Raw genomic sequence first — 26,583 nt, 5'->3', positions numbered from 1 at the left:
TACGGAAGATGCGGGTACTTCTGAAGGCCCGTACATAATTGTAACATCCGTGGCCATGGAATTGTACTTAATATTTTAATTCTGAACGTTTATGTAAATGTATGGGCCAAAAAGGGAGAACGTGCAAACAGCATCCACATGACAGTCACGTAGCAGGGCTATGACAACCCCAAACAGAAAGCGCTGATTGGTCAGCAACATGAAGCTAGTTCCAGTCAGAAAGGGAACTAGGAAGCACATGATGATGAAGCTGCAGTCAGTGAACTAACCTTGTTTCTTCAAGTAATGTAAGTGACGTGCTTCTGTTTTTCTTAGAGTAAAGTTACTACATAATACTTTTCAGGTGTTTTGCAATGATACTATGGACAACTGCGATATACATTAGGTAGCTGATGAATGTGAGTCACATGAAAGCATGGGTCCAGACTCCAGATGCAGTAAACAGTATTGCCATGTTGGCTTATTATAAGCGACTTTGGGCTACTTTTCTGTGAAGTTCTGGTAAAAATGTGGTTGTTGCGTTTTTTTTCCTTCTTTTTTATAAGCCAGTGATTCTCAAATATTTTCATGAAAATATTTTGCCATGGAGCATTTGTGTTGTAAGACTGTTTAAAAAAATATTCCAAATACTCCACTTTTTTTGTTGTTGGAAATAGCAGATCTACTGTTAGCCATGGTTCACATGACGCTTGTATACAAGCGTCATGGTGCCGTGTCCCCCTGGTCTAAAGTTGTGTTCGATTTTTTCACATTGCCATCGCTCACATAAACATAAACGTTCAGATTTCAAATATAAAGTGCTTACCACCGAGCCACGGATGTTACAAGGCGATGCGGACCGCGATGAGTACCCGTATCTCCCGTATTGTTCAATAAAAAGCATTTTAATCCCATCGCCGGCCATTTTCTCCAAATTGTCTCCGATACTTTCAACCATGCGACACTAATGGTTGGGAGGTGTATTGCACTCCGATACATTACAAAACAAAAAAAAACAAAAAAAGAAAATGGCCGGCGATGGGATTAAAATGCTTTTTATTGAACAATACGGGAGATACGGGTACTCATCGCGGTCCGCATCGCCTTGTAACATCCGTGGCTTGGTGGTAAGCACTTTATATTTGAAATCTGAACGTTTATGTTTATGTGAGAGATGGCAATGTGAAAAAATCGAACACAACTTTAGACCAGGGGGACTCGGCACCATGACTGTCATGGTATGACAGTCATGTTTCAGGGCTAATCTACTGTAAGCTTGCAGATCGGCTATTTTCAAATATGTGACCTAAGTTGCTTCTTTGGGGCTTGTTTTAGAGACCTGGTTGCTTATTTGTTTCACAAAACCTGGCAAGTGGCAACGCTTGCAGTAAACAAACCTGAGTGATTTGATCAACAATTCTGAGGGACTAATAAGAAAAGACCTTTATTGATCCCGCTGGGGGGAAATCAGTCACCAAAGACAGTAAAGCAGTTAAAAACAGATTACAGGGCGAATAAGAAAAGTACTGTAGATAACAGCATTGGTGGAAATCATGGAATATACGGTTCTGTAATAAGAGTCTTCCCTAAGTTCACCTGAACTTGTTTTCTTTTAGCGTGGAAGTGAAAGGTGACTCACCACAGTAACCATAGTACAATGGCTTTGAATTCACCCAATAGGAGTAGGGCATAAGGCGGTACACACCGGCGAATATGCGAATATACGCAACATTTGGACTCGTTCCGAATAATTAAAAGACGCTTTTTTCGCTCCGCGAAACTGGTGTGGAAGCTTGCATTGACTTTATGGCTTTAAGGTTTTTTAAAAAAACGTATTATTCGCATGAAAAAAATCGCCCCGGTGTGTAAGGACCTATAGAGTTATAATATATCTATTCACCCAATAGGAGTCTGTAGGGTGATTGGTGTTTGTGCGTCAGTGTGTTCCATTATCACCTCGGTGGGGGACATATTATTCACTACCGATATTCACGTTGAGGGGAATGAGTTGGTTAAATTCAGAAAGGAAGCATCACCCCTCGGTTTTAATAATGGGGACCTTAGTGCAAACTTGGCCTTGGTTGTACGAAGCCCAATGATCTAACTCTCTCTCTGGTAAGTGGTAAGATGTGATGAATGGGATACGTGGGCACAAGGGACATCTGGGGCACCTCGATTTAAAATAGGCTATTTTGTCTAAAATGTTAAAAAATTGAAAAATGGTCTTAAGTAATGTAAAGTATACATGATGTGAACATGCACGGTACATCATTATTATTATTATTATTATTTTGTAGCAATTGTAGGAGTATTAGACTTTAATTGTCGATTATTTAAGCATGTTCTAATCATACTTTACTTTAGACCATGTTTCAAATATATATACTTTTTTTTTACATTTTGGACAAAATGTCCACTTTTACATAGAGGTGCCCAGATGTCCCTAGTGCCCACCTGTCCTGTTACCAAATGGGTAGGTTACATTTTGAAAGGACGGAGAAGCATCACCCTTTGCCTTTGGTTTTAATAATGGGGACCTTATTAGTGCAAACTTGGCCTTGGTTGTACAAGCCCTATGAATAACTCACTGTGTCTGTCTCTCTCTCTCTCTCTCTCTCTCTCGCTCTCTCTCTCTCTCTCTCTCTCTCTCTCTCTCTCTCTCTCTCTCTCTCTCTCTCTCTCTCTCTCTCTCTCTCTCTCTCTCTCTCTCTCTGGTAAGATGTGATGAATGCACAGAGAGAGAGAGATGTTGCCCCCACAAGCAAAGCTGCAGGACTAAATTGGCCCTGTGGAACAGAGATGCATGCATAAATCTGATTTCTAATCAAGACCTTTGCTTTAACCTCAACCACAACCTACTACTCCAGTTTGGGGAAATATTATTCATGCAATTGTCTGCCTGCACACCTCCATTCGTGTCTTTTTTATTCAATACAGTCTTCATCATGGAGCTGCCTCTCTACCCCCATGAGTCTGGCCAGTTTGTAGCAGAGCGGAGTCTGGATGTTTTTGTGGAAGAGGAGGGAGTGCAGAGGGTAGCGGAGATGCTCTACTCCCTCCGGCACAGTGAGGCTTTAACCGCCAGCGGCTGGAAGAAGGCCAATCCTCTGGCCCCACCACCCACCTCTGACCAGGTCACTCAGAGAGCCATATCTATTTCCACCATAACATGCAGTACATGAGTGGTGAACTACTTCTGTAATGTACCTCCACCCCCGTAAAGGAGAAACGACAATAGTCAAATGATGTTTTTCCAACTGAAAAAGGTGTATGGCACAGCTTAGTGAAAAGTATTGTAATTGTTTCATTGTGATTATACACTCATACTCTGCAACCATTTGGAGACTAGTTAGCAGCTGTACTGCACAATTACAGTTGCTATATCATGAAAATAATGGGTTTATTATAGTGCTGTAGCCTGCTAGTGTAGTTGAGTGTTTGTTATAAATACAATATTTGGTGATATTCAGACCATTTGTAATTGTAGGATAAATGTTGGTGAAGAACAGTGGGGAAATGTATAGTAAAACTCATGGTATGATACAATTTGGGCCACATCCAATAAACAAAAACTGTCATCCTAGAAATACAACATTGGGACTACACTAGGAACAGAATTGTGCTAATTCAGATCTGAAAACTGAAATGACCATGTAGCTCAAACAAATGTTTTAGTATACTACTAGGTCAGCTACTGTAGGCATGGGACAATATGAACATTTCTTGTCACATTTATCCCGCCCAAAATAATTGTGATGCACAATATTATCCCATGAATTGTAAAACCAAAAAAATGCTTAAAACTGTTAAAATGGCGCAAAAACATACTGGAATCACTCTGCCTTAATTTGAGTAAAGAAACAAATATTTTTATCTCATCATAGGAACATGAACATTCGTGATTGTCCTTTATGTGAAAAACAAGAACAGATTAAGATTTGCCAACACACAGCAGGTAATCACTATGAGAGAAAAATTATTCCATTAATAAAGATATTCATTAAGAAAAAATAATCACCTATCAACCTGATATCCAAGCATTCACATGGCTCAGATGTAGTGTATGTAACATGGTTTGTTTTTTCAAGTCACGTTGTGAAGGATATTCACAATTATCCCCATATTTGAAACAGACCACGTCACCACGATACAATTACCTTGAGTGTTTTTATCATGATAAAATATAAAATCTTATATCCTCCCATCCCTAATGTGAGCCTTCTGAGAAGTTGTATAATAACCTGACTTAATCTCATTACAGACGTGGTGGATTCCTTTAGCCAAAGTACCATTACTGAGCCACGCTGCCACGCAGTTTATATCTACATCATTTGACTGTATCTATGTCCTCTCAATAGCAGACCATTCACAGCTCATGTGCTTGACATCATAAAACAGTCTCTCTGCAGACAGCCTGTACAACCAGAAAATGCAAAGTGGAACTCGTAATTGATCATCTATACATTCTTTCTTTTTTCTTGGATTACACCAACATTGTCCTTGTAAAGCTGTTTCGTAACCAATTAAACCCTATATACATAGTTGACAGGCTCCCGCAGGGCCCTATTCTAGGTCCGCTAGTATTGATAGTTTTATCTTCATCTATCTTGTCGATTGCTGATAGTAAGCAGAGGTCGCAACTCCTTCAGAAGCTATTGGCAGAGACACTGGACTCCAGGTGGAGATCTGGCCAAAGCAATGGGAGATAAACAGAGTGGCATGCCTGATTTTCTTTGATCTCATCTGCAGTCGATGGATGGTGATTGGTGATGAGTATTGATAGCTAAAGAACACTGGTATAAACATTCAAAAATATTGACTTACTTAAAAAGGGGATGCATTCTGTTCCATTCAGGACACAATCAAAGCCTCTTGGCGGAAGTTTGAGATGGTCAAGACTTTCTGTTTTGCTCTCTTGATAATCCTAGCTCTTCTGCACTGCAGGCCCCAAACTGGGTGTTCGTGGCAGACACTATGAACTTCTCCTTCTGGCCAGAGAAGGAAGACCAGCAGTGTGAGGTGACCTTCAAAGGGACTACATACAGAGGCTACATGACTTTATGTGCTGCCATGGCCAGGGCCATGGAGGAGGGTGAGAGCAGTCAAAGATTGAAACCCAGTCTTTGACTCATTGGAGATTCAACTATATATAACTTGAAAACAGTTCTCATGTTGCCACCTGAATGTTTTCTTTGTTGCTTTAAACTTTAAAGTTTAAACTTTAAAGCAACCTCTTAAACCCTAGAGTGAAAACAAATGGAACATTTAATTATATGATGTACTATATTTAATAAATACCATTTGTTTTGTGGTTTTCAAATATGTTTTTGTTCACAGAATCAAATGTTTTATGGTCATGATTCACCAGGAGCCTGGATGGCTTAGCCTGGCATGGCCAGACTAATATCACTGCGTAGATATTAGTCTGGAATCTCTGTGTGGAACCTGCATTTCCGAGGGGCCAATAAAAGAAATGCCTCTGGCGATAAACCCGTCCCACATTTGCATACTGGGCCCTGATTGGTCCCTCACAACTTCAGAGGGAGAGAAATCGAATCTCTATTGAGAGGGGCCAGACCTAATCTGCCGAGGGCAATCATTTTTTTTGGCAATAGCAGATTTGTCTGGAACCAGGCTATGGATGGCTTGGTTCCAGGCATAAAATAATTAATATAAATATTTTCAGAAATCTCTATGGGAAAAACGAATGGGCTTTCGATTTGTGGAACCACAAAATGGCCGCCACAGCTATGCCCTATACTCAGTAAACCTGACCTGAGTTGGCTCTGTACTTCCCGTTCTTCTTTCCCATCAAATCTCTTTGCCAAAAATAGCCGATCTACAAGCTAACACCACGTCCCGCCGCATTGTGAGCTTGTAGATCTGCTTTTTTTGCTGTATTTTAGCCCAAGAATACGGATGCTAGTGCAGACAATTTCTTTAGGTGGGGTATCTACATCCGCGTACTTAGTATTTAGTTTTAGGAGAATTTTTCGGACATTTGTCCACCTTTCATTCCATAAAAGAAATAACTGGCTATTGAATTGAATTGGCTGTGATGCCAGTTTAGCCTCTTTATGCACTGCATGGTTCTTTTGGTCCCATGGATTTCTCTTGCTCATTACTGTATTTCTGCCTGCCAATTATACCTATATACTGCTGGTAAAGTGCCTTAAGCTTAGCATGTGACTGTGCACCCTCAGTAATTACCATGAATGACTCTAATCAGTTACGTCTCGTATGGAACAGTGATTGTTACGGGCATTTGTTTTGGTCTCTAAATGCAAGATCTTTTCAGAATATAATGTTGCCGTTTTGCCCCGGTTCCTCTAAGTAGACATGGTTTCTATGAAGTCAATTGTCTGTAATTATCGCTATTAAAACTTTATTGCATTATTTTAAGCCTAGTGTACTTTCTTCTTTTTCTTCTCCTCATTCTGAACCATCTCTCTCCCTCACTCCTCAGGTGTTCCCATCACTGATCCAAACTACTTCTCTAAGATGAGTATCGAGGAGCTGGCACATGTCCTGCGTTCAGACAATGGCACGTCCATGCCCATGCTTCAGGAGCGCCATCAGGTATTACAGTGCATCTATCTATAAATGCACGGAATATGTGTGTCTGTCTTGTGCATATCTTGGAACCGAACAGAGCCAGGAAAAATCCAGGGACCTCTATATCTTTCTGTCTGTGTCCCCTTTATGCCCATGTATGAAGATCCTTGATGTCATCAATATGATGTCAGAGACTGGTCTCCAAGTACTATGACAAATTATGGGTACAAAAGCAACCCCAGTGCTTCCTAACACAAGCACTAGACCAATGGTAGTAATAAACAAGCAAGTAAATACTGACATTACAAATAATTGGCAATAAAATACAATCAGAAATGAAATGCAGTAATAATTAAGACAAGCAAACATCAGTCAGAAGATAGGTGGCAGGTAAGGTTCTAGATTCCTTCTGAGCATATGCAGAGTCTGCCTTGGCTAGTGTGTTCCATAACATTGCACCATAACTAATCGGGTGACCAGAGGTTTGACATCTCACATGAGGTACAACTAGTACAGTTTAACCACTTGACCGGGGGCTCCAGGCTCAGGCTGTGAGCTTGTATGCTATTTTCGACAAATGTTGACCACAGATTAGGGGTACTAGGTACGGTTCATATGGTTAAAGAACCTTAGAGGGCATGCTGGCATGTAAAATAATAGGCAGGGTGCTAATCTATTAGTGTCATAGATAATTACATTAACTTAGAAATACATTCTCACTGACACAGGGAGGTGGGAGCCAGTGTAAGTCAAATAAGACAGATGTTAAGTGTTCTCTAATTGTCTCCGCCAGGTCGAAGGCGTGGCCGAGACCTTTTTTTTTTAAAACATCTGTTTATTGTAGTTTTTTTTCTTCCACACAGGTATTTTTCAACGTATTGTAATAACAGGAATTTAACAGATAAAAGAAATACCACAATACAAAATATAAATGAATTTAGAAAACAAACATGAAACAAGAAACAAACCAAAGCATACATAACAAACCAACATAATACATAACACAACCAAAAAAAAATATACAAGAAACATTAGGCTGATGACGGCACACACCCAGAGGGCAAAACGGACAGCATCACGATCTAGCACAGTACAAAGGCATACAACAGGTATAAACCCGGGGGGCAGCCCAACACTATGCTCACTCACTTTATCTTATCGAGCAGCCCAAGAATAGGTGGTGCCCACGCAAAACTGTGCATGCAAACTCCCAGGAGGCCAGAGCAGAACCCATGCCCCAAATCGTGGGCCTGTTACAGCACCACCAGGAGGCAGATTTTTGCAAAACACATTTTTGGATATTACTCGTACAGATTTTGTCAAACATCACTCAAACCGATTGTTTTCATATTCCATCCTGATTTGCCAAAAACAAAATGTTCCTGATTATAACACTATAACAAGCCACTTCACATTAACACCAATAACTCTTAAAAGTATCTCATACACAAAACTACACACAGTCCATGCTTGACTAGAATGTCCTTCCTATATAATTTTCGACAGAACACACTTTTTGCTTGGTATAAAATGTATTCCTGTATATCAAGGCGGCTGGTTATCAAGGCATGAATATGCTTCTCTGCATACTGTTGAGAATAGAAAGGTCTAATTTGTCAATGTTCCATATGAAAAAGGCAGTCTTTGTCAATGTTCTATATGTAAAAGGCAGGCTTTGTCAAATAAGTTAAGTGTGCTCTTTAGTCTAAAATGACCCCTAGCTTTCTCGCTTAGAAGTTGGGTCTGAGCTGCCAGATTACTTTGTTTGGGAAGAATAAGCTCTCTGACATATAACATGTATTCCACTTATTGTAAGGGGAAAATTATCATTTATAATTATTTTCCACCCTTTCAGCACAAAGATTTGACCACATCATGTACTGAATTTTCGTAATTAGGTTTTGACTGAAGGTGGCCGTGTGCTGTTGGAGCATGGAGGAAGCTTCAGTAGCTTTATCAGCCAGGCTGGAAATGATGCTCGGAAGATGATGGAACTCATTGTTGACAAAATACCCTCCTACAGAGATGAAGCTATGTATGAGGTGAGATAAAAAATAAAATAAAAGTAACATACTGTATGTGCATCAACAAACAAACACACACACACACACACACACACACACACACACACACACACACACACACACACACACACACACACACACACATGCCACTGTCTGTATGTTATATTTACAAACTTGAATTCATCTTCTAAACCCTTATCTTTGTAACATTATCTGATTCTGGTCATGTCATAATAGGCAAACATTCAGTGAAATTAGCTACATAGGACACATATTAGATACATAGGACCCCAATGGAAACAAAAACTTGTGTTACCCTTTTAGACCAAGTGTTTGACTGTACTCGTGCTGTTTAGCATTTTTGTCTAATAAAATATCCAACAACAAAAAAGCGGGACATTTGGCGAATATCTACAAGCTCACAGCGTGACACGTTGTGACATGTGAGCTTGGAGATCAGCTCTTTTCTGCAAAGAGATTTGGTGTAAAGGGAAAAAGGACCCTAACCCAAACCCTAGGATTTAAGTGGTTAATATCATTTTAGCCTTATTTTTACCCTAACTAATGCCAATGCCAAAACCACAAAACGACTAATCTGATGCAAAAAACGTAAATTTTCTGAGGCAACCGGCACAGAAAAAGTAGCAAAACAATATGATACACATACTGTATGTGCATAGCATAACCAATTATTTGAAAGCACATAGTACGTGCATGTGATCAGTGATAGTCATGCACACCACCCATTGTACATATAAATAAGAGTCTGAATATAACTGGTTTCAGACCGCCATCTGCTGGCCAACAACAGTGTAGCAAGTAGTCTTTTGCTTTCATTTGTTAAAGCTCCAGTCCGCAATTTAACAGCCACAATGTTGTGAAAACAGAGGGTATAACCACAGCACTGTGGAGTGTGGACAAGATATTACTCGCCCATCAATAACATAAACACAGTGCTGAGGTATTACTCACTCATCAGTTACATATAGGCACATTAGTACTGAGGCTAAGGTATATTATTATGCCAATTGTCCAACTGTTGTGTTTCAGGGTAAGAAGATCGCATTCTACAAACGAGCCCAAATCCTAATAGCAGATTTCTGGGGCATTATGGAGGCAAGAGGGGAGGGCAATATACCCAATTTGGACTATCTTACCATGTTTGCGGACTACAGGGTCCCACAGGCCCTGGTCTACCTCAGGGTGCTACGATACTCTGACACACTGATGCAGACATTGAAGAACGGTGAGTTTGTGTGTGTGTGTGTGTGTGTGTGTGTGTGTGTGTGTGTGTGTGTATGTGTGTCTGTCCTGTTATGGAGGTAGAGAAATAATAATAGTAAGCTCTGTGTGTGTGTGTGTGTGTGTGTGTGTGTCTCCCTCCCATAAACCTCTTTTCATCTTTTTTTCCCCACTTTATCTATGCCACTGTTTTCTCTCTGCCTCTCTCTCACGTTCCCTGTCCCCCTGTATACAGAACAAGCACTTTTAACCTGGCATCCCTATTTTGGGCATTCAGCATTTTTAGAAACGTTTTTAAACTTTTCCCAAATTCTCACAAATTGTGAAAATAGCCACGTCGTAATGTGTTGTGGGCTTGTAGATTGGCTATTTCCGCACAATACCATCGTACAAGGAAGTATGAAATGGGGCTCAAGTGTAGGGTTGGGATCCTATTTTAACAAATCCAGTTCCTTAATCGGACCGCTAAGAGGGAATCGTTAACTTTAACGATTCCTGCTTAACGGTCCGATTCCTTAAAGGAGGAGTTCACCCAAAAAATAACTTATTTTATATCAATTGCACGCCCCATGAAGCCTTGAATTCATGGATTTTTTTTTGTTTTTGTCGCATTCCTAAGCCAACAATTTGATGACCGTGTGTATTTCCGGTAGGAGACACAAATAATCTACTTTGTGTCTCCTACCGGATACACTAGTCGGTAGGAGACGGGAATCAAATTATTAGCTTAGGAATGCGACAAAAACAAAAAAGAATCCATGGATTCAAGGCTTCATAGGGTGTGCAACTGATAGAAAATAAGTAATTTTTTGGGTGAACTCCTCCTTTAATGGTTCCCTTTAACGAGTCCTATAAGGGGTTCCAAATGGACCCTTACAGGCCTGTAACTCTGAGAGTGTGCAAATGGAACCAAATGGACCCGTAACTCTGAGAGTGTACAAATGGAACCAAATGGACCCGTAACTCTGAGAGTGTACAAATGGAACCAAATGGACCCTTACGGGTCCATTTGGTTCCATTTGTGGTGGACCTTGACATTGAAACGTTTGAGAACCACCAGTATTAATAAACCAGTTCAGGAAACCAGTTCCTCAATGATGGATCCGGTTCCGGATCCCAACCCTACTTCATCGTCCTCCCTCCCTTCTCTCCCAGGTGAGCTGCTGACTTCGGGGGACAGAAGAGAGGTGGAGATCCGCGGTTGTTCTATTTGGTCAGTAGAACTGATAAAAGCGTGCCTCTGCAAGTTGGTGGAGGAGAGAGACGGTCAGCCTTGCAACATCAACGCTGCAATTATCGACTTTTACTTGTGGCCGTATGCCAAGCAGCACCACAAAGAGATGGCCCATATCCCGATACACCACACACGATGTATTTACTACTAATGAGCTGGCTGACAGTGTTTCAGTACATACAGTGCCTTAATGCATTTCTCGGTAGCAAGGGACGTTCAGTGCTGGTCCCTGAGATAATGTTTTTGTTCTGTACTTGTTCAAAATTGCCTGTTTTATACTTTGTATTATAAAACGGTTCTTAGTTTTAATGAGATTTTTCGTTTTATAGAAGCACCACCATTCTATAACATTCTGGTCATATTATAGATCTGTTTAACAATATATCCCGAAAAGATGTGAAACAAAATGTCATCTGCTTACACTTGAACCAAGCAATTAAAACAATAATATGACATTCACCCATCAATCAACCATCAACTGTAATTCTCAGTTTGTTTTGACATGAAAACTTTTCAATGTTCAATTTAAATTCCTCCCAACATTATGTCCTATGCTCATGTCCTGACTCCTTTCTTTATTTCATTTTATCACATTCTTGTATAGGAATAAGTCTAGGGTTAGGCATAGTTTTACTGAGGTTAAGTTTAGGAATAAGGCTAGGTTTAGGCATAGTTTTACTGAGGTTCCGTTAAGGAATACCTGTTGGCGAGTCTGGCGACCGTTCCGAGGTCGCCGGATTAGACCTGGGGCAAGCGTGTTTTGGGGCGAGGGTTCTTCTATTCTCTTGAAATGCTGTTTCACTTTTTTTTTTAAAGAAGAAAAAACAAACTGGTACTGAGAGGAAAATCTCAACACTACAGGCTGAAAATATTCCAGCAATATTATGGTGTACTGTATGTCAGTCTATTAAATAAATATTTACAAACAGAGATGTGGGTGTTGTTGTTTTTTTCAGAGAAATCTTTTAAGTAATTAACAGATAATTAAATAAAGGATATCCTATTTCTAACACACAGGATTATGTTTATTTTAGCTGAACTTTAGTGCACAGATTCCTAGGTCCATGTTTCAACATTTGTTTCCAGGTGGACAAGCCCTTCGGTTGTGGGTTGCCAATGCCCAATATTATTTAAACCAGGGGTCTTCTACAGGGGGTCCTTTGAGTTACTACAGGGGGGCCACCAAATCTTTCTGTGGCCCGGCTGAAATTTTAGCACCCCCTTTCTGAAGGGAACAGCAGAAAATAGCAGATCTACAATCTCACAACGCCTCGCGCTGCGTGCGCTTGTAGATCGTCTATTTTCGGCAAAGAGGTTTGGTGTAGAGGGAAAAAAGAGCAGACCAAATACAGAGTGAAAGGTCAAGTTTACTAAGTATTGAGGGATCAAGCGGTAAAAGTCTCAAAATACACATGAACATGAATTCAACATACATACACTGATGATGGTGCTGTCAAACAAGTCTATGAAACTCTTTATGACATCTATGAAAAGGTTTAATCTGCAACACAACTTTATTCAATGTGTAATGGGAGGGGGGGGTCCCTGCTTCATCTCTCTCTCAGCTAAGGGGGTCCTTGGCCTGAAAAACGTTGAAAACCCCTGATCTGAAGTGAAATGGAAACGCAGTGCTTAGAGTTGTACGTGGGGTGGCACTGTTGCAAATATGAAACATTATGACCTGCAGTCCTCGTCTCTTGCTCCGTGTTTTCCTTGAGCATCGCTCGCATCTCCGTTTCCCAGGCAACCCCACAAGCCACAACAAAACTGGAGGCAGCAGAGGTAACGTTTTAGGTGTTAAAAGTAACCCTTGGAACGCAAACGAGGACACGGTTAGTCGCACATCTGTTTAGTTAACCGGTGGGCGTTCAGTAAATGCATGTAGTCTATTGATCGCATGTTTGTATTGACTGATCCGCCAACTTTATGATTGTGAATGAGTTTTACCCCAAATAAGCAAGAGATGCGACTGTACGTCTTCACATGCATTAGTTAGCCGGCGTCCAGTAACTAAACCAAACTAAACTAGGCTTAATCTGGCATATTTAGTCGTCGATCGTCGTATATTTGTCATTCAATGTTTCGATGAATTGAATACACATGGACCCCAATGGAAACAATCCATAGTGCTTTCTTGGGTTTTAATCCTTTTAGCAGACCTTTTATAGAACTGTACTTTCTGTGCTTTTTTTGCAAACTGTTGATAAAGTATTCAATCAATCATCAATCAATCAATCAATCAATCAGGTCATGGGCGATCAGGTGCATGTCCGGGTGGCGGTTCGAATCCGTCCCTTGCTGCCCAAAGAGATCCTCCACAGTCATCAGGTGTGTGTGAGGGTCATACCTGGACCGGACAGCACCGGACAGGTGATGCTGGGCTCGGACAGGGACTTCTCCTTCGACCATGCCTTCGGACCGGCCGTCAGCCAGGATGCCTTCTACGAGTCCTGCGTCCAGCCGCTGGTTCGATCCCTAGTTGAGGGCTATAATGCAACAGTGTTCGCCTATGGACAGACTGGGTCGGGCAAGACATACACGCTGCATGATGGTATGTATGACCTATACCCTTGATACTTGACCTGTAAGGTCAAATACGTCTGTCTGACTTAATTGCTAATCTGTCACCTTTACTTGAGAGGCAAAAGTCAGTTTTGTTTGCATATTTGTAATTGAGGGAGAAAAAGGAGGGGACTATATTTAGACCCCTATAGGGACACCAGTCAATGATGTATAGGCCAGGCTATAGGGCCTATAGTAGTTAACAAGTTATATACAATTGTGTTCCAATATGAATCAATTACTATACATTTGTACCTGATCACACTGACCAGAACAGCCTTAACATTTAGTTACACCTATAAACATACAACATATAACCACAAGTACAATATAATATTCAAAAAAATAAACAAATAGTACTCATTATACAGAATGGCCCATTTCACAATCATATTATTGGGTTGTAATTTTTCATGCATTAATGTGTTCACGACTTTGCTGCTGCAGATAGAACAGAATAAGCAGTAAAGTAGCATTGGGAACCACTAGCCCATAGGACAGGATCTCCTGTTCCCATATCACGATGTACATTCCCTGGACATGATTTCTTGTACAAGTACACCCCCTGGATATGATGCCAGTATGTCACAGGGATTCCCAATCCAACTCTTGATGTTGAGTGCCAAGCATGGAGGAATTGGGTAAAAAAAATTACAGTCTTTGGTCTGACTCGGCTGGGGATTGAACCCCTGACCTCCCAGTCTGATGGCGGACAGACACTCTAACCACAAGACCACTGAACTGGTCCTGACACAATAGAGGATGATTTTGATTTCTTTATGTGCTGCCGGGGTAGCTTAATAACTTATAATAATACATCATAATTTATCAGTTAAACACATGAACGCCAACGCCAATACAAGTATTAAACAAATTGAAATACTCAAATAAAGTAAAAAAGTACCTAAAAATGTTACATACTTGAGTAAATTTTCCCCACTTTTTTCCACTAGGGGTGCAACAGTTAATCAAACAAATCCAGTTAATCAGTTTAATCTACAAGCTTACAACACGTCACGATGCGTTGAGAAAAAACGTGCTTCTTGATTATTCGATTAATTTCCACTCCTGGCTGTCTCTCTTGTGTCCCTTCCAGAGGAAGGGATGGGGATTGTGGGGCGCGTGGCCTACGATGTGTTCACTGGGCTGAAGGGTGAGCAGGCCACAGTGACCATGTCCTACATGGAGCTGTACAGGGAGGAGCTAAGGGACCTGCTGGAGCTTCACACCGACCACAAGGAGCTGCACATCAGAGAGGATGACAGGGGCAACACAGGTACGTTTTCAATCTTTTTGTGCCCAAGGCACACCAATTGGCAAGTCAAAATCTCAAGACACACCTGTATTCATAGCAAAAATAGCAGATATACACGCTCACAATGCGTCGCAATATATGTGAGCTTGTAGATGGGCTGTTTTCTCTATTTTTGAAAAGTTCTGCTTAAATGACATGTGTATTTTGGAGGCCAGTTGTCCAACTGCCTCCAAACTTGGCCTAAATATCACTCATAGCTCTGGCTATTGGGTAGGCCACTTTTGCCTCTTTTAATTGGCATATAATTTGTTCAATTTGCACAAATTATGACCCAGATTATGGTCAGTAGGGGGCCGCTCTACTGTTTGCATGCAGCATCTATAGGAAGCTACAGAGAGCACGTACCCCCTGTTCACATTAACAGGGCTGCACTGGAAACTGAGCAGCTTCAGGGTTTTGCGTGTATGGGGGGGTCTTCAGGATGGGGGGGTCTTCAGGTAGGACCAGGCCAAACAGTTTTTGGGCGGTGAAACCGCCCCTATAAGTGAGGTTTGGATATTTGTACAACAAATCCTGCGCTGTGATTGGCCAAAAATGTACCCCGCCTAACCCTGCACCGTGATTGGCCAATCACAGTCTATTCAGGACTGTGATTGGCCAGTGTCACATGACACGTGCATAGCCCTATATAAGAAACCATAACTTTAAAAAAAACATAAATTGTTTTTTTTTAAGTTATGGTTTCTTTTCATCATAAAGAGTGTTTCAATAAATGTATTTATTTTTTGTACATGATTGGTTGACTCCATTCAGTATTGTGATTAGCTAGCAAGACACCGCCCACTTCACACAGGGTGTGATTTTTTTTCTAGTTCTAATAATGTGTGTGTGTGTGTGTGTGTGTGTGTGTGTGTGTGTGTGTGTGTGTGTGTGTGTGTGTGTGTGTGTGTGTGTGTGTGTGTTTGTTTGTGCATTTCCAGTGGTTGTGGGACTGAAGGAAATGTTGGTTAGCTCAGTGGAGGAGCTCCTCAGCATCCTGGACACAGGTAACGCCCTTCGCCATACCGGCACCACGCGAATGAACGAGCGCTCCAGCCGTTCGCACACCATCCTCACCCTTCAGGTGACAAAGCACTGTCATGGCAGCGTCGCCACCTCAAACACAGTCTGCTTGTCAAAACTCCACCTGGTGGACCTGGCCGGCTCAGAGCGTGCGAGTAAAACGGGCAACACCGGGATTCGTCTGAAAGAGTCCGCTCACATCAACACGGACCTCCTGGCACTGGGCAACGTCATCCGGGCCCTCACGGACCCTGGGCGAAACCGCAGAGAATCGCACGTTCCATTCCGCGACGCCAAAATAACTCGCCTCCTACGCGATTCGCTGGGAGGCAGCGCCCACACGCTGATGGTGGCGTGCGTCAGTCCGTCCCACCACAGCGTGGCCGAGACCCTGAGTGTGCTGCAGTTTGCTTCGAGGGCGCGCCACGTGCGCAACCGTCCCGGGAAGACCTGCGCCATTACCTGGGACCCAGGAGTGGCTCGGCGAGGAGAGCTGGAGCAGGAGGTCCAGACACTACGGGAGGCCCTCAAAGACAAGGGGAGGGAACTGGACGCTGTGAGGGGGAAGGAGGAGGTGCACTCCCAACAGGCGAGTCAGATGGACAGAGAGTTGGACCCAGAGGGAGCGCAAGCCCAACACGTCACCATAGTGCAGCTCAGACGAGAGCTCAACAAATGCCAGGTATGACTCACAGATTGCTGCTTTTATTGAATAAACTAAAAAAGAGCAGCATGTCAAAACAGGGAATGTAGGGAGTAGTGTGCAGAGTTTGTCTCCACCAGTCTCTCCTAAAGACTGGAAGATGTGTATAAATCTCTTTTTCGCTTAAGTTTCGCTTGAATTTGGTCAAGGATCATTATTTTCAAAGGCCATAAGAGTTGCTGCCACAGTACAAATTAAGTTGTATGAACAAGATAGTCTAAGTGTTGGTCTGTTGGACTTGGAGCAGGGAATAAAGGTTTTTCATCTCTCTCTCTCTCTCTCTCTCTCTCTCTCTCTCTCTCTCTCTCTCTCTCTTTCTCTCAGGAGGCTCTAGCCATAGATGAGCAGGTGTTTGTGCAGAAAGAGGACGAGCTGAGGCAGGTTCAGAAGGAGATGCAGAAACTCCTTCAAGAGAGCAAAATACACCTCCAGGCCTTTGAACAAGAGAAGGAGCGTACACGCATACAGGTGAGACGGACAACATATAACACAAAAGGTATATAAAATGATAGACTGTAAAGCTACATCTTTTTTCTTTTAAAGACAGAAAACAATACAAATAAAACACATGTTCCCTACATGCAACAATCCTAACAACACATATCCATTGGTTTTGATTTCAGACTGAACAAATGGTCGACCAGCAGATACTCATCGATCGCCTCCACGACAACCTCATGACCTCCAAAGTGACATCACTAGAGGAGGGGGTTTCTGGGAAGTTGGCCAGGAGGCCTCACAGTGTCCCACTCCTCAGACACAGCTGTGGTCATGGGCCTGTCAGAAATGTAGGTGACTGCCCTATAACTGTGTCTGTGGCTATTCAAAAGTACAAGTTTTTTTTAACCAATTGTTTGTTATTACAAACTCCTCATTGATTGTGTGTGTGTGTGTGTGTGTGTGTGTGTGTGTGTGTGTGTGTGTGTGTGTGTGTGTGTGTGTGTGTGTGTGTGTGTGTGTGTGTGTGTGTGTGTGTGTGTGTGTAGATCCACACCAGTCCTCCAGCCTATTCTTTAGAGAGGGTGATGGCAGCATTTAAGATGCGTGGTCAACTTCTGCTGGCTGAGGTTGAAGAGAAAGACGAGGTGTACTGCCCATTCATAACCCAGCAGGAGAAACTGAACCACAGTGATCAAGGGCAGGAGGAGGTCAACGAGGAGGGAGGAATGGGCTTTAGGTGAGAAGCTCTACTGTGTAAGTAGGTACACAGTAAAATCCAGAGGGTTGATTTAACCCTGAGGGTGTTCAAATGGAACAAAATGGGCTCGTAAAAGGAGTTAGGGGTTCAGTGATTTCCTCAAGGACACTTCGACATGATTCCAGAAGGAGCTGTGCCCAAATGATGATTCCCAGGAGGCCTTTCCCTTACAGGCCTACAGAGATAGCCAGGTTTCTGAACGTTTTGTCCCCATGTCCCCATTTTTATTTCCATTTTATGCTCTCTCTAAATATACTATGGTTTTGCCAATATTTGGATATTCACTTGAGGCATATGTAGGCATATGTATTTCTGTTATCATTTCAGCTGTCTAATCTATATGATTTTTTAACAGACGTTCTTTAAACCGGACATGGACCTGCCGACAGAACCCAAGCCAGAAACAGAACAACACTTTGCTGGAGCAAAGGTCCCAGAACAGAATGAATTTGCCTCAGCAGCCCCAGTCAGGTACTTGTGGATGTTTTTAGAGTCTGTGTGGTCTGTTCTAGTGTAAGGACAATATCTCACCAGGCCACTTTTTATCTCCCTAATTTCACATCATAAAGTTGCCATGGTTTCTGGTTAACTTGATTTGCTACTCCTCCCACAGTCGTCGCGGCACATACATACATACATTATGTAATATGTCAAATCACTTAATTGGGAACTGTGTGCTTGTATTTTTCTGATATGGCCTATAGTTTAATTGATATTAATTTATTAGTACATAAAATGTTCCTATTTATATGGGGAAATATGACAGTTCCCATTAAAGTATATATATATTATTTTAATCTCACAAACCATAAGAGTTGGTAGTAGGTTCAAGCTGAAGCTTGTTTTATCAAAAAATCCCAAATAATCAATGCATCGTCTATCGATGCCAAATCGCATTGAGGGGTGTATGCAGAACACAGTGCCGAAAGTGCTTTGACTTCAACCCATAGGGGGCGCCTCTAATGCAAAACGTTGAGAGTGTATTGCAGAAATGATTTGATTGGACCAGTCTTCACCAAAATTCTCTTCTGAACATAGGGGCACCACAAATGCAAATAAGTTCAACCGTATTGGCTTTTATTTCGTAGAAACGCTATTTTCCCCCATGGATTCCCCTGGTCATGATGGACACACGACTTGCGTCGGGGCAACCACACTTTGCAAATTTTTAAAATTGTTTTGGTTTCATTTAATATTGTTTATCCTGCTTTTTTCTTTTTTTCTTCACAGCAACTGAGGAGATCAGTGCTGAAAATTGCAGTCCGAGGGAGGCCAGTATCATTCAGAGGAGAATCCGAGAGCTATCAATCAACATGCGTATGAAAGAGGAGCTCATGAAAGAGCTCGACAAAACTGGTGTGTTCGTGTGTGTGTGTGTGTGTGTGTGTGTGTGTGTGTGTGTGTGTGTGTGTGTGTGTGTGTGTGTGTGTGTGTGTGTGTGTGTGTGTGTGTGTGTGTGTGTGTGTGTGTGTGTGTGTGTGTGTGTGTGTGTGTGTGTATGTGTGTGCGTGCGCCTGTGTGTGTGTCTGTATACTGTAAGTACATGATGATGCATTTGTTCACTTATGCCTGTTTGTTTGATCCATTGGCTTTAAAAACAAAGTGCATATTTTACTACCTGGTATCGCTGTTTCATCCGAGAGATAGATATTGTCACGTATTTCTGTGTTTCCCCTACCTGGCTGTGACCGTCTTTGCCCACATGTGATGAATATGGTGTGTAGCACGTATAGAGTAAAATCCTGACTGTCATTTAAAAATGTGATCAATGACCCTTACAGATACATTTTTACACTTTCACAGTTAAAATAACAATGGATTCTTTATGTGTATCTAGACAAGTTCCGATCTGGTCTGGATCTAAATCTTTGCCTGGAACTGTTCTCCAATCTCCCGTGTGTGTTTTGCACGTGACAGGCGAGGAGGCTGAGGCAGCAGAGCGCCGCGGCAGGCAGGCGGGTGGAGGTGCGTTGGCCAGACTGTCCCTGCAGAGCCAGCAGGCCCGGGCAGAGCTCCACCGCAGCCTGCAGCACATGAAACTGCAACGACTGCAGCTCCAGCACAGCCTCAGACAGCAGAGCGAGGTCAGGGACACGACCGGACTGCTGCTGGACGACCAGAGCACGGTTGGTTACAACGCGACCTCGCCGCAACATCCGATCATATGCGCTAAACCCATTAAGACCTGAGGCCGATTCTACAAAACGCCTTCTAAATCAGTAGTTCTCACACTTTGAAGATTTTTCAAAAATGTTCAAACATAGCAGATGCACAAGCTCGCAGCGTGGCACGAAGTGTCGCACTGTGAGCTTGTACATCTGCTATTTTTGAATAGCCAACGCAAAAACCAAAAATGACACAGATGCTTTCCCGGTTTTTAACTTACTGTATGCTCAGCAGTCCCATAACACTTTATTCGAATGAGTTGAGACGGTCACTGGTGAAATGAAATATGTTCCGTAATGGTTTATTGCTTCCGTTTGCAGGATTTGGCAGTGGAGGATCTGACAGTCTGCCAAAGCAGCCTGACTGAAGACTCGGAAGAAAAGGTAAGGCCTTGACTGTGTGGAGGGAGTCCAACGTTTTAAACGTTGCACAAAATCATAGCTTGCTTTCATCCACTTCCAATCTGGTCAATCCTGTCATTATATTTTAAAAGTATAATTTATTTTTTATTTTTTAATAAATACTGTAGCTAAAATAGCCGATCTAAAATAGCCGATCTACAAGCTGAGAACACATTGCATCGCAATGCATTGTGAGCTTACAGATCGTCTATTTACGCTATTTGTCGCACGAGAAGCACAGTATATAGTGTGTGACTGTGTGTGTATGTACACGTGTGTGTGGTGTCTCAGCCTCAATAAAGTAAAAATTCAAGTAAAAAAGGTTGGAACCACACTGGTCTAATTGCTGTTGTTCCCCTTTTTTTTGTCCTGCAGGAGCAGCAGAGTGTTTGGCTGGAGGAAGAGGAGGAGCTGGCCCTGCAGAGGAGAGCAGAGCTGCAGGAGCTGGAGGAGGAGCTGAGGACCAGAGAGGAGGTGCTGCAGCGCAGGGACGACTGTCTGCAACAGAGACACAAGCTGGAGATCAAGAGGTTACGCTCCAGTCAGGTGTGTGTGTGTGTGTGTGTGTGTGTGTGTGTGTGTGTGTGTGTGTGTGTGTGTGTGTGTGTGTGTGTGTGTGTGTGTGTGTGTGTGTGTGTGTGTGTGTGTGTGTGTGTGTGTGTGTGTGTGTGTGTGTGTGTGTGCAAACTTTAGGGCATAGAATCAAATCAGGGCATAGAACCAGGCTATCTCTGTATTAAAGATAGCCTGTACCTTTGACCCTAGCGTAGAGGAAGCTTTTATGACCACGGTCATTAAATACCAACCACTCCTACACCTTCTCAGAGCTAGGCTATAGGTGCAGACTATTAGTTTGTATATGTGGCAGCCTAGATCATACCCACAGGAAGGTTGTTAAAGGATTTCAACATCTTGGGATGCCCAAAAAGGATGCCCAAAAAACAACATTGCAAGGTTCTTTATAGAAATAAATAAATGTAATAAATAAATAAAAATAAATAAAACAAACCAACAAATGTTTTTGCAGGCTCTGAATCGAGACCAGTCGCTTGTATCTGATGAGTTGCACTCCCTGGAGAAGCAGCTAGAGGGCAGCAGCACAGCGAGGCAGGCTGTAGGAGTCACTGCAGGGGAGCTGGAGAAGGAGAGGGATGCGCTCATACAGAGAAGAGATGCTCTGGACCTGCAGCTTAGAGATGGCAGGCTGCTCACTGCACAGGTTAGAAAGTGTGTGTGAGTGCATGCTTGCTTGCGTGCGTGCGTGCGTGCATGAGTTTGTGTAAGGGTGCATGTGTATGAAAGACTTTTAGTTTGGCAAGGATTTTGAAAAGTAATCTATTATCTTACAGCGCATTTATACGTATGTGTTGTTCATATAACAATGCATCTACAGTATGTTTAATACAAGCCCACTCATGGCTAAGCATTTGAATTCCTGTGCGTGTGCGTGTGCGTGTGTGTGTGTGTCTGTGTGTGTGTGTGTGCGCGTGCATCTGTCTGTGTGTGTGTGTGTGTGTGTGTCCAGGAGGAGTTTTCCCTACTTCAGCTGGAGGAAGCTGTAGAAGCGCTGGACACTGCCCTGGAGTTTAAAAACCGCTCCATAGTGAACAGACAGAAGCAGCTGTCAATCACCTGTCAGTCACATAGTACTGAACCCGCCCAACTCTGTGACGTCATCATGAAACTGAGAGAGCTCTCGCTGCCTGAGTCCTCAGAGCTACTGGTGCAATACTTCAACAAGGTTAGATAGGACACACACACACACATGCTCTTTCAGGTACTTCGTTTCAGCAACCACACTTTTACAAAGATTACAAAGTACTTTACCAAGAAATGAAATGGAAATAATTCAAAGAAACAGCAATAATAATAATAAAGCACAATAAGATAAAACACAAATGTAAATAAATGATATGCCTTAAGACAAACAGTCTTAAGAAACAGTCCACACTCACAGAAGAAGTTTTAGCATTTTTAATTTAGCACAGCAGCAGTCTCATCCATTTGAAGTACTATTGTGTATATTAGGTTTATGTTTTTCTGCCTGTCTCTGCCTCCCACCCTGCCCTGCCCTGGCCTCCTCCGCAACCACCACCTCCCTTTTCTTTAGGTGGTGCATCTCCGTGAAGAGGACCGCCATCTACGGTTGCATTGTGAAGAGCTACAGCTGCAGGCCTGGGAGCAAGACAAAGTGCTCAGGGAGATGGAGGTTGCCCTGCAGCGTGTGGCCCTGGAAACAGACCGTAGGCTCACCCAGCAGCACCGAGAGCATCAGGGCACCATTCAACTACTGCTGCAACAATTTACAGGTGAGGAAAGGCATTCTGTGTGTGTGTGTGTGTGTGTGTGTGTGTGTGTGTGTGTGTGTGTGTGTGTGTGTGTGTGTGTGTGTGTGTGTGTGTGTGTGTGTGTGTGTGTGTGTGTGTGTGTGTGTGTGTGTGTGTGTGTGTGTGTGTGTGTGTGTCTTCGCTGGCGGTCCGCCACGCGGCGACCGTCGCAAACCATCCACTTTCATCTTCTTAACACTTCTTTGCCTGTGTCACCATGGAGTGTGTGTGTGTGTGTGTGTGTGTGTGTGTGCGTGTGTGTGTGTCTCTCACTTCGCACTGTATTGACTTACTGCCGACTGCCACACACACAGCGATAACAACGGCGAGGCTGCAGAACATCATCACTAACATGAAAAATAGGCATTACCCAAATGACCATTATACCATATCTTATTAGAACCCACCAGCATAGTGAGAACCCAATGATGCCGAACCAGGCCAACACACAGCAAGCCACCCTCTCTACCTGAGGGGTTTGTATTTGAGGACTGACAGTATGTAGCCTATATTGTATGTGCAGACCTACGCGGCCCGAACCTCTAGTTTTGTACATTTGCAATTTTTACAAGTACCGTAATATAAATAAGCCCTGAGGGCATTAACAAGAACATTACTAGAGTATTTGCCAAATTTCAATGAGTCAATAGTTATGACAAAGGCTAGGCCTACTTTATTGGATGTTTGGCAAATGTTTCACTGCATTGTTATTTGCTGTCAATTGTAACTATTGCTCTGTCTGTTAAAAACAACAAATAGAATACACCTAGAATGGGATTTGTTTGTTTTCATATAATGTTTCTTATGTCAAAGGATCAATGTAAGTCAGAACACAAACAAACACAATTTAGTGAATTCAAGTATTTACACTGACCAACTAAAGATTATCCAACTGAAATCTAATTTTCTTAGCGTTCCCCTAATTTTTGTGTATTATTATTCTGATCACTTGCTTGGTGATAGATGGGGCAGAAATGAGATGATGAAGTTAGTCATAATCTTGGATGAAAGAAAGGCCGATGGGTGAACTCCAAGAACACTTCCGCCCAGCAAGAACAAAGGTTCAAATGCCTTTAATGTCGACCAGTTTCGACACACAAGTGTCTTCCTCAGGGCGTGGCTAAAGGGAACTTTCACCCAAGTTCAAGTCCTTATATACTCCCAGAGGCCAGGCCAGGGGACCTAATTACAGCACAGCACTATACAGTATAAACCATGCAGTATATTGAGTTGGCCATGTCTATTGTCACAGTAGTGAACATAGCATGTAACAAAAAGTCATAATTGTGTGTGTGTGTGTGTGTGTGTGTGTGTGTGTGTGTGTGTGTGTGTGTGTGTGTGTGTGTGTGTGTGTGTGTGTGTGTGTGTGTGTGTGTGTGTGTGTGTGTGTGTGTGTGTGTGTGTGTGTGCGTGTGTGTGGGGGGAAGGCGGGTCTGCAGAAAAGGATGAGACCCTCCAGGCTCGAGTACAGCAGCTGGAGAAAGAGTTGTTTTTCTACAAGAGCTCTAGTCGTCAGCTGAAGAAGAAAGTGAGAGAGCTGCTGAATGACCCTCAGCTTTCCCTGCCGCTGCCTGCCACACAGCCCTCGCTCCAACAGACACGGCCCGAGTCGTCGCACACAGACACACACAACATGCAGGTAGACACAAGAACAAGCAGTCAACAGACGCCTGTTGAGCGCAGGAAGACACACAAACTCCAGGCAAAGATGAGCCAGGCATTGGTTGACACGGGGCAGACGGCGCACACACAGAGACACAAACATCGCACTTCATGTCCTTCCTCATCTTCTGAGCTCCAAACACACCGAAAATCAAAGGTTCTCACGTATGCCAGCGTGCACGCACACACGCAGCCTGAAGAAAGGAACGGCGGAGGCCACAGTGGGGATGCGTTGAAGATGATGCCAGTCTGCCTGCCTCGCAGAGAGCTGAGACAGATCTCCCCGGCAGACCTGCAGGTTGGTGTTCATGCCACAGGGGGGCGCCATTCTGCAGCAAAGACCACCATAGATTCAATACCGGAGGACTCAATAGAAATGGACTGTTGATGCAGGTAGCGATGTTGCATTCACTAAGACTGGGGCCTTTGGAAGTTTCTGAACTGAAGAGAGGACCTTGCTATCTTGAAAAGTAAAACGTATTAAGAAGAAATGTTGTATTGTTAATTGGAGTGAAACAAATAATAAGCAAACGTAAGACTCTTGTGAGGATGTTCTCTTGTGTATACTTTTGGCATGGAAGTCATAAATGTTCCATATTCCATTCAGTGTAGAGTCAAAGAAGTGGATGTGTTGACACAAGGGCTGTAATAATTTGCTACAGTGCATCAACTTTGAACGTTTCTGTAAATTGTTCAGTCTTTCATCATAAGAAATGGTTAAAGGTTAGATAACATCGATCAATAGTAATGGCGCTTTTACTATAACAGGCTACCATGGGCTAGTAGCCGGTTTAATTTATTTTTCTTGTTATCTTATTTTTGCTTCTCCAGTTTCATCTGAACCGGTTTCATTTTCTGTTTTGGTGGGAACTCTTTAATTGCCAGAGCTGAGACCGACTATAATGCAATGTCTGAAACCTGGGAATTATTAGATTTAATGTGAAGATACCATGGATAAAATTGAGCGCATTGTATTTAAGCATAATACAGCCTCCTTTAAAACCATTTTAAGCTAAAACAAACCCTCATGACCAACCACTTGTTAGAATTAATTGACCAAATAGTTCCCTGAAAACAGCAGCACTTGGTCACCATTTGAATCTCAGCACTTGTGGTGAAAGGAAGCATTGTACAGTAAGACATTATGCCCCCCCGCCCCCCCCTCCATGCCCATTTTCACAGCTCAAACAGTAATGCACTTAAAATGAGTAAGTTACTACATAAAATCTGATGATTTTATGAAATAAATGTTTTATTAAAATCTTGTAAGTCTATTGTTTTTTTCTCCTATTGAATCGGAAGCATGAATATTGAGATTTATCTTCAGATTTTTGGTGAAATACAACTATTATTTTTATTCCAAAGGTTTGATGGGATAGCCAGCCTACAAAGAGTGGGCAGCTAAACATTGTGGGCACCTCACTGTTGCTGAATGTTGTTTCAAAAACCTTGACAAATCTTCTATTATTATGGGTATCCCTGGCACACAATTCTTTCAAATGGGGTTCCAGTTCCACGGCCAAACACGAAAATGTTTGAGAACCACTGACTGCTGTACATCAACATCCAGTGGTGTAAAGTAACTAAGTACATTTGCTTAAGTACTTTAAGTACAATTATGAGGTATTTTTTACTTTACTGGAGTATTTCCAATTTTCAATAATTGTACTTCTACTCCACTACATCTCAGAGGCAAATATTGTACTTTTACTCCACTACAATTATTTGAAAACGTTAGTTACTATAACTTTGCAGATATAAATCATTATATTATAAATATATTAACATAAATTAACCACTTCAGCCCTATTTTATACATAGGCTATTTGAAAATAGCCTCGTTGCGTAGCGTTGTGAGCTTGTAGATCTGCTTGTAGATCTGCTATTTTCAAACATCTTAGTACATCTTAAACATTCCCTCAGTAAGATGAAGGTAAATGACTTGGTCAAAGTCGATGATACAATCATCTCTAGCAGTCTAGCAAAGAAGAGATTACTTATTTGGGAGGTATTCTTGACAAATACCTGACAGGAGAAAGCATGGCAACAAAGGTGGTCAAAAGAGTAAACCAGATAACCACATTTATGGGCAGAGTTTCCTCTTTTGTCAACCCTCAGGCCCTCAGGACCCTCTCAGGGGCCCTGATTCAGCCCCTTTTTGACTATGCTTGCTCCTCTCACTGAAGACTAAGCTTCAAACCTCCCAAAACAAA

The 26,583-nt window shown here is 42.5% G+C and overlaps 2 protein-coding genes across 3 annotated transcripts; both read left to right on the top strand.

Annotated features, from left to right (window-relative positions):
* The first annotated feature begins 222 nt into the window (after window positions 1-222).
* On the top strand, window positions 223-11,630 carry qng1 (Q-nucleotide N-glycosylase 1). The gene is made up of 7 exons (XM_080433771.1): window positions 223-287; window positions 2,917-3,113; window positions 4,924-5,071; window positions 6,446-6,558; window positions 8,433-8,576; window positions 9,609-9,804; window positions 10,956-11,630. The coding sequence occupies exons 2-7, from the start codon at window positions 2,925-2,927 to the stop codon at window positions 11,183-11,185; spliced, it is 1,020 nt and encodes a 339-aa protein (XP_080289897.1). The 5' UTR covers window positions 223-287; window positions 2,917-2,924; the 3' UTR covers window positions 11,186-11,630.
* Window positions 11,631-12,778: 1,148 nt separating this feature from the next.
* Window positions 12,779-25,550, top strand: LOC308088485 (kinesin-like protein KIF27). 2 transcript variants are annotated; one of them, XM_080432950.1, is made up of 16 exons: window positions 12,779-12,816; window positions 13,282-13,585; window positions 14,693-14,872; window positions 15,832-16,595; window positions 16,944-17,084; window positions 17,240-17,404; window positions 17,603-17,793; window positions 18,170-18,285; window positions 19,045-19,170; window positions 19,732-19,940; window positions 20,301-20,363; window positions 20,757-20,927; window positions 21,409-21,600; window positions 21,907-22,122; window positions 22,492-22,690; window positions 24,136-25,550. In XM_080432950.1, the coding sequence occupies exons 2-16, from the start codon at window positions 13,285-13,287 to the stop codon at window positions 24,756-24,758; spliced, it is 3,657 nt and encodes a 1,218-aa protein (XP_080289076.1). In that variant the 5' UTR covers window positions 12,779-12,816; window positions 13,282-13,284; the 3' UTR covers window positions 24,759-25,550. The 2 variants fall into 2 exon arrangements, with proteins under 2 accessions (XP_080289076.1, XP_080289075.1); XM_080432949.1 differs by having other exon boundaries at window positions 16,941-17,084.
* The last annotated feature ends 1,033 nt before the right edge of the window (window positions 25,551-26,583 follow it).

Source organism: Gymnoscopelus braueri, assembly GCF_963280865.1.
Source record: "Gymnoscopelus braueri genome assembly, chromosome: 7".
Lineage (NCBI taxonomy): Eukaryota > Metazoa > Chordata > Actinopteri > Myctophiformes > Myctophidae > Gymnoscopelus > Gymnoscopelus braueri.
This window is presented reverse-complemented; position numbering and strand designations above follow the sequence as displayed.